Source organism: Lytechinus variegatus, chromosome 11, assembly GCF_018143015.1.
Source record: "Lytechinus variegatus isolate NC3 chromosome 11, Lvar_3.0, whole genome shotgun sequence".
In the NCBI taxonomy this organism is placed as follows: domain Eukaryota; kingdom Metazoa; phylum Echinodermata; class Echinoidea; order Temnopleuroida; family Toxopneustidae; genus Lytechinus; species Lytechinus variegatus.
Genome location: NC_054750.1, coordinates 11,206,512 through 11,220,728, shown reverse-complemented (window position 1 = coordinate 11,220,728; position 14,217 = coordinate 11,206,512). Strand labels below are relative to the sequence as shown.

The 14,217-nt window shown below is 35.1% G+C and overlaps 1 protein-coding gene across 1 annotated transcript in view; it reads left to right on the top strand.

The window, feature by feature from the left end:
• LOC121423717 (afadin- and alpha-actinin-binding protein A-like) overlaps window positions 1-13,495 on the top strand; it is a 59,515-nt gene extending 46,020 nt beyond the window's left edge. Inside the window, exons 9-13 of the mRNA XM_041619148.1 lie at window positions 3,762-4,136; window positions 4,808-4,981; window positions 8,099-8,216; window positions 8,863-9,022; window positions 9,614-13,495. Of these exons, the coding sequence (XP_041475082.1) occupies window positions 3,762-4,136; window positions 4,808-4,981; window positions 8,099-8,216; window positions 8,863-9,022; window positions 9,614-9,893 (1,107 nt within the window). The 3' untranslated portion in view covers window positions 9,894-13,495. The remainder of the gene's footprint in view (window positions 1-3,761; window positions 4,137-4,807; window positions 4,982-8,098; window positions 8,217-8,862; window positions 9,023-9,613) is intronic.
• Window positions 13,496-14,217: the final 722 nt, after the last annotated feature.

Below are 14,217 nucleotides of genomic sequence, written 5' to 3'. Positions count from 1 at the left end.
ACTTTGTCTCTCATTCTCTATATTTCTTCCCCCTTCCTGTCTTCTGTCTGTCTATTATTTTATCTTTCTCCCCCCCCCCCTTCCACCCTCTTTTTATCTCCTCTCTTTCTTCCTCTTTCTCCAACATTGTAACATCATTAATTTTTCCACCCATCTACATTTAAATGATATTTTCCCCCTACCATTATTAATACAGTTTTTTTCCAGGACTTAAAAATATTATTTTTGTCCATGAATGGGTAAAGTTTTCCCCAATGTTTGAATTATCCTGCTCCTACATACATATTAACTTTCCCTGCAAGTTTTTCTTTTAACAGGAGAGTCTTAGAGACCATAACTTGTATTGTAAGCTTATAGTCAAAGATTAACTTCTTGTAGGCAGCCCTAATTATTTTATCAATAAAAACTGAACAAAATGTTTTTTTATATTATGATATGATCAACAGTTGCCAGTTTTTGTAGGAGTTAGCATTGGTCATAGGATGTCATTTATTCATATTTTGATCCTCTCTAGGAAATAGAAATTAAGTCGAAGGGAAGTAGTTGTGGAAATATGTAAAGAAATATTCTGCCAAAAGTAGGCAGCATGAGGGGAGGCAAGAAATGACCAAGTTAAGATTATATTCAGGGTTCGAATGATTATTCTTTGGATTCATTATTTGCTTGTTCTCTCATTTAACATTACTGATCTTCCTAGAAGTTTAGATTATCACAGCTGCTGTTATAGTCAAAACTGCTGGAAATTTTGAAATCATGAAGTCAGTGCCAAGTAACATAAGATATATAACTGTTTGTGTCATTAAACATAACTGTACGTCTATTTCAAACTATATGCAGAACCTTCCATTCATTTGTAAATAGTAATCTTATCTTGTTTTGTGTGTGTAATTCCCCTCTCTTGGTGAATATTATGAAATTTTGATCATGTATTAACATTCAGGATTATTATTACTTTTGATGATGACATAATGAAATGACTTGTCAGTTTTAAATCTTTTAATCATGGCCATTGATAGGGGTACAGCTGTATATGATAAAAAAGAAGGTACATGGAGGGGGAGTTATGTTGTTTTAAAACAATCATAATTTTATAACAAGCCAATCAAATTGATGGATTTTAGTAGCTTTTAACTGTTATTGCAAACTGGTTATTGTAACAAGTTTTATGAAACAGGCCCCTGGTTTGACAGGAGGAGGGCATGAGTTTGATAGAGAAAGGATATGATGAAGATGGCAGCATTAATATGTCTGCTTGGTAATCCCGTAGTGAGCTCTAAAATACTCTTGAAAAGATCGTTAGTCAGCCGTCTTTGTCAAATATTTCCAGGAGTGTGGCTGGGGGTGGTCGGAGTGTAAAACCAGACTTGTGTCTTTTAAAGGGAGGTGTAGAAATGTCTTGAAAGTTGAATATGAAATTCTTAATATTCAGTGCTGAATTCCATGAATGAGACAAAGTTTAATTTTCTTGAATGTATTTGAATTGTTGTAATTCTGTCTTTACATATCTCACAAAACATGCATATTTGTGTCAGTGATAGCTTCATGAATCAGGACAGACAGATTCCAAGATAAGTGCATTACAAAAAAAAAAATCTTCCACATCCAGGCTTTAAAGTTCAGTAGTTTTGGGGCAAACCGCTATTCTTTAGGGCACATTTCTATATTACAGCACTTATAGAATTGTTTTGTTAATGGCATAATATTGAATCTGCAAGGCCAAATAAGAGAGGAACATTGAGGTCAATCTAAAGGGAATCCACTTTATGGCCTCATATTAGTTTCAGCTCGGATTTGTCATTTCCACTACTGTTCAATTCAATTCCATTCATTTTATTCATTTCAGATGTTATAATACAAAACGTACAAAGATTAAACAACAAAAAACAGGGAACACCTCAAAAAGCTTACGCTTGTCGAGCAAGGTGCTCCCTTACAAAGAACATCAAGAATAAAAATATATCAACATAACATGAATAAGATAATTACATTGAACATAGACACATGAGACATTTATATTTTAAACCAAACTTGGAATAGATAGTAGTGGATAGGATCAAATGAAGCCTGGATATCTTGAAGCATTTCCCTCTACCTATTGGTACTACAGTCACTGCTGGAATTAATTGCATATAAAATATGCTGCTGTTAAACATAAACAATCCATTTCCTGTAACTGATGCCTGTCAGTGGATCATTTAAATGTGAACAAACACCTCAAAGTATTGTTGTGACCAGACCTACTTGAGAAATCTAGAACTGTCTTTCTACTGGAATAATATACAGGAAACAGTTCTTTACTTGTTATTCATGTCATCAAACTGGTAATTTCTCTCCTGCAATTTATCTCTGAAGTAATGAATAACTAAATAAATGAAAATAGTTGCTCTTACAAATCTTATTTTATATAACTCAACTGAGTCAAAAACCAGGGCGCGACAAACCCGCTTGCCCGATTGCCCGGGGCAAGTGAAAATGACGTGCGGGCAAGCACCTCTCAAAGTCAATTGCCCGATCGGGCAAGTGGTTGTTGCGTCTTTTTTTTCTGTACCGTACCTCGTTTTTCCACAAATCATCCAAAATCCACACTCAAAATCATGAATAAGCCTTAAAAAATAGGAGTAGCGCCGTTTCAAATTCCGAAATTGCGTTATTTTTTCTGTACCACGTATTTCCATACATGGTACGGTGTGGTACCAGGTATGAAAAAAATCAACGCAATGGCCGGGAAACAGTTGAATGTAGTATAGGGGTCCATTATGACTACCACCATGTGCAATTTCTAATGCACATTTTCCACCTTCCGATATCACAATTCTGTGATAAAATAATTAGAACTACACAGGAAATAAATCACAGAGTCTAGTAACTTCGCATTGGTGAGTTGTCATGTCATTCGGCTTTGCTTTTCAAAACGGCCTATATTAACATCCAAAATAACTTGCCGTATTTGTTAATTATAACTTAAAATTCATTTGTTTCCCTTTTTGAGGGGATGAGGTAAATATCAGACAATAAATCATCAAACAAAGCTCCATCTATTTTACAAGGCCGGCGGGAGGCTCACACACGTGCGCATACTAGCTAGCCAGTCTGAGCTCTGTCTCTCTGCCAGAGCTCTGGGGGACAATTCGCTCAGTAAAGGCCACAATGATGGTGATTTTCTGTTTCAGACAGAGTTTACATTTCGGGTATATTATTCAAAACTTCCAATAAAGTTTGATGATTTCTTCATTGTCATGTATATTTAAGTTATTAATGAATACATTCTCACCAAATTTAGACTCCCCCATAGAGAAATGCAATTTTCGTAGAAGTCTGCGTTTTCAAAGAACTTCAGGAAAAGTTAGGGTATGTGGGCCTTTATTACACGGCCGAGTACAGGTTATTGTACTGGAATAGGCGAAGTAGAAATTAGATATTGAATTCATTTATATCAAAGTTCAACTCACAGTCACACCCACACAAACACACGCGCACACACACACCCAAGATTCTAAGCATAGTGAAAAAAAATACTTAAAAATCATACAATATTAAACAATGTTACTAATAATTCATTAATAAGTGAACAGGTATTATTTAAAAAATTGGGCAAGCAGTTTTTTCTATCGGGCAAGCAAATTTTTTCATCACTTGCCCAACAGGGCAAGTGACGAAAAAATTTTTTGTAGAGGCCTGGTAAAAACAAAACAGTAAAGTGAGTTGATTATATACTTTTCCATTAAAATGATATGACAACAACTTTTCTTTCCATTCTCTAGAGACAAGGGTACATCTCCGACAGCGAGTACGGTGACACGAGATCCATCGACTCGTCCATCAGTGAGCTATCGACGGGACACTTCCAGATGCCGTTTGAGATGGTCCGAGAGGGCATCGAGACGAGTCTCCGCCAGAAGTGGCAGAAGCTCAGGGATCACATCCAGCAGATTGAGAAGGAGAATAGGGAGAACCAGGAGGGTGGGGGAGGAGGGAGCAGTAAGGATGGTACAGGGAGCACTGGAGATGAAGGGAAGGGTGGAGGAGGAGGAGGAGGTGGAGGCAGCTCCGGTCCTAAGGATGCGGAGATAGAGAACCTGAGGAGAAAGCTGGAAGCCTATCACGATATCATTGTACAACAGGAGCAGGTCTTACAGGTATTTTTGAAATCTGTGTGTCAATTCAAATTGTTAGCTGTGGATTATTTGTTTTATTTTTTTCAACACTTGCAGTTTGTGTTCTGATATTTTGAAATATTTATAAATCACAGTTCACATTGAAGGTTGATTTCATTTTCCGATATATAAAAACAAATACATATAAAGTAACAATTACAACACAATGAAATACATGATAAAATAACAATGGATGGATCCCTCTGCTCAGCTGAGCCATTACAGCACAACTGTTCTGCCAAGGGGCCCAGTTAAATTAAATGAGCAAGATGAAATTTATATCACAAAATAAATGGTATTAGGAACTATTATATCATATTTGCATTGTTAATATCACTTCTACTTTTTTCTACATTTTGATCAAATCATTGAAAATATGTTTTTCAAATACCTAGTCTTGGTAGTGAGATATTATCTTAGCACATATTTAGTTTGCAATAAGCACTTTCATTATAGTGTTGTGCATTATTTGTTTACATTTGAATGTTTATTGTATTGAATCTGTTGTTCAGCATGAATTGTTTCTATTTTGAAGTTGCATTATATTCTTTTATCATTGTTGAGCAGTATTCTGTTATTTCATTGATTGATTCAGTTGTGTTTGTGCCTAGTTCTTGTAGTGATAGACATTGCATGCCATTTCACCCCGCCAGGCCGTACAAGAAACCGGTATGGATGGAGACTTTCTGGGGTTCATCAGGGAGTCTACGTTGCTAGATGAGAAGGAAAATCTAGCCACAGAACAAAATAGGTTGTATGGCATGAAACACAACTTTGAAAAGGAGCAGAGAAATTTTACCGATGCTGCGATTCGATTAGGCGAGGAGGTAACGATGGACTACTACTCTATTACACTACAATATCATCATTTTTTCAATCTCTATTTGTAAAGTTCATTCTCTCTCTAATTTTCTAGTACTTATAGCTTATGTAGCCACTTATGTCTAATGGCATTTTATTTTATTTCAAGATCATCTACCATCATGGCTTGGCTAAACCCATTCACCTTGTAATCAATTATGTCTAAATGCCATTAAATGCAATCTTCATTTCATCTAAAACTATGCATGTAGCTAGTTACTTTGTCTTGTTATCATGTGGTCTAAAATGCCCCATCTTGTTCCTTTTTTTGCCTTCTTAAATCACATGACCATTTGATCTGTCATTAGTAAGTATATAAATCAGGGCCCCATCTTACAAAGAGTTGCGATTGATCCGGTTAAACGCAACTATGGACGGCCAGCAACGTCAACATCTATTATGTATGTTTGTTCAAAATATTTTCTAGCTATGATGCATATATATGCATTTATTGTTTTTTTTTTATTCACTGCGCTTCTCTTTGCATACAAAGGACATTGTTCAATTTTTTGTAGGACAAAATTATGACACTGATGGATTTTCATAGAGTTACGATTGTTCGGATCAATCGTAACTCTTTGTAAGACGGGGCCCAGGTAGACTAAATCTTGTGAGATGAAGAGGATGTTTGAAGGGATGTAGCATAACTGCAAATTTGAGGACAAATGCTGGCTATAAAAATGCATAGTAATATTTTAACAAAGTCTTTCACTTTCAGGGTTGAAAGCATCCGTGTATAGATATTCATTAATTCATCTCATTGCCTCTATATTGATACCTGTCCATTTCTCTTTCTCCATTTGTAATTACCGTACATGAATCTCCTTCTTTTCTTTTTGATCCATTAAAAAATTTCTTTTACATAACAATGCATTCTCTCTATTTCTTTCAATTGTCATTATCTTAGTTGTCTGTCTTGTGGTCATTACTTTATGATTATCTCTTCCCCCACCCCCATTCTTATTAATACCTTTTATTGTTTATTGCTTGGGCTGCTCTCATGGTGACAAAACATTTGCTCCTTCGACAATGTTTCTGTGCTTAATTCCGTCCAAGATGTAGGGTTAGGGTTGCAATAGGGTTTTATGTTAGGTTAATGGTAGGGTATAGTGTTAAACCCAGGGTTGAAGTTGGTCATTTGATTAGTGTGTGGAATTTACAGTGATGCGAATGTCATGGAATTGTTTTCATATCTTTTTTATGATGATGCTGGTGAATGGCAGTATATGTATGACACCAATATATCTATTTGAAATGTTTAATTATTAACTGTCTTCCTATTTTCTTTTCATCATTCCAGTAACATAGGCCCTACACATGTAATTCTCAAAGGTGGTTTTTAAAACCATCGGTTGAGACAATGGTTTATAATGATAAAAATAACAATAATTGGCATTTATATAGCGCTTTATCAATCTACGACTGTTCAAAGCGCTTCACAATTATTATCCGGTCACTGGATTCATAGCAGCCTGTTTGTGCACACTTGCTAAACTAACCACATGACGGTTGTTTCCTACCGGTACCCAATTAGCACCTGGGTGAGAGTGGCAAAGTATGGATTGACGCCTTGCCAAAGGACGCTAGGCCATGGTGGGATTCGAACACATGACCCTCTGATTACAAGGCGAGAGTTAGAACCGCTACACCACGGCGCTTCCACGGCGCTTATGCAGATTTCCTGTTTAAATTACACTTATTTACCACGTACATGTATATTAAAAAATGTCCAATGCTAATGCACGCTTTTGCCTTAGGGCACCAAATTGATGCCTGTTGCCATGGTGAAGTATGCTATTTTATTCATGAGTCCACTGTTTGAAGAGTGGACTCATTAATTCAAAACATGGGACCCATGAATAAAATAGCGTGGATAACCACGGCAGTTGGCGTCACTTTGGCGCACTGTTACAAAAGGGCGCATCAGCATTGGACTTTTTTTTAATATACAAGATAAATAAGTGTGATTTATACAGGAAATCTGCATGATCCATAGGTTTAACCGATGGTTTTAAAAAGCACCTTTGTGAATTCGGGCCATAATGGTTTTAAACAGCTCTCATTCTTTATTTCCTAATTGTCTATCTTTCTTTCTGCCACCTGCCTCTAAATCACATCTCCACTTGATTCATTCATTGTTGCACCTGCCGTTTCCTTAGAAGGCCAAATCGAGCTTACCATTTAATCCTTCTTCCAACAGAATTTCAAAGGAACTAGCTGTCGCTCTTCTTCAATTGCATTAATTGATTAATCAGTTCTTAAATCCTTTTCTTTATTGCACTGCCACTAACAAGAATATTTTAATTTTCATCTGCATGCATGCTCAGGGTTTTGTTGTTGCTGCTGCTGCTGCTGTTGTTGTTGTTGTTGTTGTTGTTGATGTTTTCCATTTAAACTGAATGACATAGTTTTCTCTTCCATAATGCTTATAATTTCATGCATTATTCTTTGGAGTAAATTACTGACATTTAATGCAATATTCTATGCTGTATGATTTTATTTCTGTATAATTTGATATCAATCTCCCCCCCCAATGAAAGAAAGTGGAGAATAAAGCATTATAATACACTTACATTTTAAATTCTGAATGCATATTTTATTTGACTTGTGAACTACTATCTCTTTAATATTTTCCATTCACATTTCCTGTTCCCATTCTTATAGATAGAATAATCAAGTGGTCAGTGATACAAAAAAAAATGTATTAATACATGTAACTTTAGAGAATTTGATTATTATTAGCTTCAGATGACTTTAAATCAGGCAAAGAAATATTTCTTTTTTTATTCTTGGGTGCTGCTTTTCACAAGTTAGTGCCTTAATCTGCAACATTAGATAAGCTTTTAATTGCAATGAATGAGGATTTTTAGGGTGTGTTTTGAGCATTTCACTCCCAGCCTCCTTGTAATTATTGTATGAACCTTACTGGCTAGCCGCTTACTACATGTTCAGTGCAAATTGTGGTAAATTCAAGTCAAGATATCCTGCCTATAAATGATATCATTGAGGATATATCTGGAATTGATATTATTTTGAAATATGTTGCCACAATTATTTTATTATTATATTTTTCATATCACCAGAGGAAGAAGTTTGAGGAAGAGAGGAGTGCATTCCTCCAGGAGCAACTGATGCTGACGCCATTGTCTTCCCATCATGCACCTCTGCTACGACCTCCGAGGTCAATCAACAAAGCAACAAGTAATTTTTTTTCCTCTGTTACATAGTTTCACCAAATCTGTATCTGTTGGATGTTTGAGTAGCTAGGTAATCTGTAGATTAATATTACCAATATCATATACAATATGCTTCCCTGTACCTGAAACTATGCAAGTATCATGAGCTATAGTTTGAGTAGTTATGGTAGATACTGATATGTAATATACTTCCCCACAACCGAAACATCATAAATCATATCAAAGGTTATATGAATGATTAATATTAACTACTCATTAGCTGGTTCTCGGTAATAAAAAACCTCATATGCATAGTATTTTATTTGTATGAATGATGTAGCAAATATTGCATCTTGACTTAACATGTGAAAATTCATGCACTTTGATCAGCGACCATTCCAAATGAAATAACAGTAGATATTCAAACAATACTAGATTATTTATTGATAAATATATATATTAGAACTTGATATGCTTAGAGAAAGTTTTTTTTTAATCCATTTTGTATTGACAATTTATATATACTGTTCATATGATTTTTTTAAAGTAATGGACCAAGGATTGGTCCCTGAGGAACTCCATTTGTTACAGCAAGTAGATCAGTAAAGTATTTCATAGTGATTCAAAAATGCATGTATTCTAATCACTAACACCATACTGTCCTCTTACAGGCCCCAGCCTGAACCCTACCAGCCAACAGCCCCTTAACCAATCCCCCTCACCCCCACACCACACCCCATCGGGATCTCAGAAGAGAGTCCAGACCCCTTCCACGGTGGAGCTCTACAGGGCTCTCAAGTTATTACCAGAGGGAGGAAAATACCTTAATGTGTAAGTCATCAAGGGGTTTATGTGACATGCTGCTGGGTATACAATGGGCGTTTTTCTCTCTTTTCCGAGGCTCACCTGCCAAAATTTGCTACATTGATTTTAATTGTATATTGGACCCTATGCAAAGTTTCAGGGGGTATTTAATGGCTTCTGTAAGTTTACCCTTATCTCCTGTGTAATTTTTACCCCTGATAAACTAATTGCCTCTGTTGTGAATGATTTGTATCTATTGGTCTATATTCTGCAAATTTAGTTTACCGTAACTGAAATTGGATGTAAAGTCGTTAAATGATAATGTCGATAGGACCTGCAACTTGAGTTGACTTTGTCCAAAATCAGTTCTCAGTCAGAAATGATTTTGGACAACACCTGATATTTTATTATTGAATTAGAATTTTGCAAGAATATTATTTATCACAAATTGTTATACTATTTTTGTTCAAAGATGAAACTCTCTAATTTTATTAATGTTCATTCATCTACATTTATGATAGAAATCATGATTATTCGAAGAATAATTATTCTGAGTTGTTCAGAGTAAAACAAAATTGATATAGCTCTGAAATATCTCATTTTCCTTTTCCCTTACAGCTCGAGGGAAAGCATTCATTCGATTGGAAGCCAGAGCCTTCTCTCGGATTCAGAGCTGTCGTGCCACTCTGGTGTTTCGACTCCCCGCTCGTCCAAAGCGCCATCCATCATCGCAGGGCGCCCTCTATCGAGCCAATCGGGACACAGCAGCCACGGCAGCACAGACAGCCTCAACAAGGTGGGCACCAAGTCAAGAAGGACTGAGGAACACAAACATAACCTGAGAAAGACTATGGCTCACAGGCAGCGAAGAGCAGACAAGGGGGCTCACAAGAAATGATGATGGTGCAGAACTCAACCACTATCACCTTTCCTTTTACTGCTGTTCCTCCTGCCTCAGTTATTCTGTTCTTGAGAAGTTGCTTATGTTAGGAATACCAAAAATCAGCCTTACCATAGTTGGTCACAAGAGACGATTGGTTCGTATCTCTGAAATCTCCTACTTTATGAAGACATTGCCTTGTCTTTAAAATCTTTGAGATGGTGCCTGAGTTAAAAACGACTGCTGCAGCAATAGTGAACATGCTGAAACAAGTGCCCTTAAGGTCTAGAAGATGCCATTACTTCATTGTAGAATTCAAACAATTGTACCATATCCCTGCATTCTAACTTTGCAATGTGGAGGGATTCCTTTATGGAGATGTTGGATATTTTTGATATGCCGGATTATACATTGTAAGTAAAATTGCAGTGTATCACAGTGAATGAAGTTAGCTGCCGGGTTGTTACCTTGTTCTTTGATGAATTAACTACCTGCTTTAAGAATGAAGCAAGTTTTGTATCAGGTGTCCTGTACTTGAGCTCAAGGGAAAACCCCTCATCGATTCAGCACCAAGTCCAAAGGCTCATGCATAGTCATCAAGAGGCTGGCACAGCAGTTTGTGAAACCAGAGGCAAGAAAGCGTAAGGAATACAAACTTAAAGAAATACCCTGCCGATCCTGTAATACTTAACAGGTTTATCATCGCATCAGATGACACGCATTTTACCGAGTGACTTAACTTGATATTGGATTAAATAGCCGGTAAAATGGTGAAGAAAACCTACTTAGTTCTGTGTTGAATTGTTCAGCTAAAGTACTTATAAGTACCTTACCCATGTGCAATGGAAATACTCGCATCTGACATGCCTTCTATGTATAACTTTTCTTTTGTACTTGTTTTGTTGATTGATAGACTAATTTGTAGTGACTTGAGCTTCCCTTATAGATTATCAAATATTAGTTTTCAGTAATGGTTTACTTGATATTATTTATCATCTTGATTCTTGACAATCGCTAACAAGGTGTCACCTCACTTCATTGTAAAGTGAGTATAGTGATTCGAAGAGTATTTTTCATATGAGGTCGATAGCATCAGACTTTATTATTTCTGGAGAGAATAACAATGCTGTAAAGACCGCACTAGACATAGAAACTAGAAATACAAGATAAAAAGTGGTTCATGTTGGCATTCCATACTTGATAGTTTTCATGGAAATAGGATGTGTAGTTATTATGGACAGGGAGTTGCTGTTAAAGCAAGTTTGATCTTTGATAATGCCATATTTATATTTGAATTTATCTCCATATTTTTTCATCCAGAGTTAAGTGCTGAGAAGTCTTGAAAACAAGAATTTAAAATGGAAGTTATTTTTGTATTTGTTTTTTGTATAAGTTGGTGATTTGTAATTTTGTCTTTCATGTGAAAGCACAATGTTCAGTTTATCTGCTGCACAATTTATGTTGTGTGAAATCCGGGCCACTTGACACAAAGTTTGGGATTGATCGTAGGGTAGATTACTAACAATTGATCACATTGATCATTGTGTACAATAAATCATACAAATCAATCGTATGATAATCGCTAGGCTTTGTGTTACTGGCACCTGCTTGTTTTATGCAAGATTAAAAGCTAGTTTATGATTTAGTGCCTTTCCTGTCAATTCGGGCCCGGTTTCATGAAACTTGTTATTAAATACAAATGCTAGAATTCAACAAATGGTTATGCCTTCAGTCAATCAAATGGCATGATTTCTGTAGCTGACAACAGAAGTTTATTGTTTTCCATCAGTTGAAAAAATTGTCATGAAATAAAGGCAATTTGTTTAATTTTATCAGAATAAATGTGTCAATGAGATTTTGGAGATAATTTAATTGGTCTTAAATTGTACGTTTAGAGATTGAAATCTATTAATGTTTGAATAAATATGCCTTTTGCAGTGTGAATATGTTATAAAAACAAAGAGCTATTTTTGGAATGTACCTATAGATAGAAATATGTGTAAATATCTCTGGTATAATATATATTAGGTATATGAGAAGTGAGAAAATTACATTAGAATACAAGGAGATATTACATAGGGGTTCTTCTTTTTTTTTAATCCAGATTGTTTCAGTCTTCATCTACATGTATTTGTACTTTTACTTAACATTTGTTGTATCAACATACTTGTTTCTAATGATGCATTGCATTTCACAGAAGAAAATACGCATTTTAAAGTTTGAAATTGAAAGTGCCTTAAAACAGTTTATATGCAGCAAGGATAGATATTGTAAAGAAATCTTTTGGGGCATTCTTGGTCATGTGTGTGACCAAAATTATGACAAATCTTGAATTTAATTAGTTATGAATCTAATTTATTTAGAGATTTAGTAATTCAAATGTTATAGAACATTAACATGTTTAGTCAGCTATCATTTAGAAATATTCTTTGCTGTCTCCAATATACAGGTTCAAGGTCATAGGTCAAAAGAAGTGGGTTATGTGTGTGACTTCATGCAGAACCATGATTTTGAAAGTTTAATTTCATTTTGAAATTCCTGTGAATTTAAAAATGAAATCGAACTTTAAAAATCATCATAATTAGCTATAAATCTCTAAATTTTTAGATTCATAACTAATTAAAGCCAAGATTTGTTCAGTCACACAATGAACTAGATATGGGAATGATATGTAGACATTCATTATTACAGAGAAATATATTTACTAAATTCACTGTTGAAAAAGATAGTATTGTATGCAGTATTTGAGACAGCGATTGTGTTATATTAAAAGTAACGATATGAAGGTATTTATGATAGATCTATCTATTTAATAGAGAGTGTATTTTGAGTTGAGATATATGTTGAATTGACAGTTAAATTGTCATGTCCACATTTAGGTGAATGATTTTTTTTTTAGTAGAGTGCTATGTATTGGATTAAATTGGGCATTTTATATTCAGGCCCTACAATATTCAACAGTTGGATGCTACAAAGGGTGTGGGGTTATCTATTGCCAGGTCCATTTGAACAGGATGATTTTGAAAGTTACTTTAGTGTCGCTGGATTGATTACAAGATCACTACTGCACCAACAGAGCCATTTCACTGATAGAATTGTTCACTTTCAAGCCTTCTTCTTTCACTTACGCATTTGCCAAATACATTTCATCTAATCAAAATTAATGTGACTTGTAGCTAGAATAACAGTGTCTTCAGCTAATGATAATGTTGTTGAAGGATTTTTTTTTGCTACTTAATACTTGTATATTACTATCTTAATACCATTTTTGTCTGTAATTGATTTCTTTCTGGGGAGGTAAAATCTTGCCAATTCACTAGCCTATTAAAAGCACTGAACACGTTCATATTGGAACCCATGTACAAGTATGCTACTGAAACTTAAATTGAGCTAGCTGTGCCCATTCTCTTTCTACTACTATCATTTATGATGATATTTAACACTATGCTAAACATACTTAAACTCTGTATCACGTAAAAATAATTTCTTTACAGTTATTATTCCTGGTGCAATTTTGGTAAAGATTCTAGTATATACAGGAGCCATCTTTATATGCCTAGTATGGTGAAACATTCCAAAGAGAAATGAAAATATTGACAACTTAAGATCCAATGCACTGAAATTAGTGATTGATTTATCGTATTATATCTATGTTTGTGTAGCTGATTAAAACTGATCAATACCATATTCCTAATTCATTAAAAGACATGAAACAGATTGAGCTTTTGTTGTATTCTGCAAAGCAGACAAGTTTCTATTTCTGAAAGCCAATTTTTTTTTTCTCACTATCACGGTTGTATGATTATGTAAGTAAATGATGATATAATATCAGGTTGTTACTAGGTAAGCCTTTTTCCAAGATTTGAAAGAAATTATTTATGCACCAAAATAGTTTAAAACACAGCAAATACAGCCAACAAATTAGGGTCCATCATCTCCCATGCATTAAAATAGTTCACAGCTAATTTTAGGTCTATATACTTATGATTCCAGGACCCCGCCTTACAAAGAGTTACGATTGATCCAATCTATCATAACTCTAAAAATCCATCAGTGTCATAATTTTTTCTACAGGAAATTTGCACAATATCCTTTGTAAGCCAAGAGAAGCAGACTGAATTTTCAAGAAAAACAATGAACGCATGAATATACATCATAGAAAGTATTTTGAACAAACGTGCATTATAGACGTTGACGTTGCTGGCCGTCCATAGTTGTGATTGATCAGATCAGTTGCAACTCTTTGTAAGACGGGGCCCTGGAGGGTGTATCACAAGGAGTTAAGTGTTACTTAACGTCATGCTTAAATGCACCCATGATTTGTAACACGTCTTCTTATTAC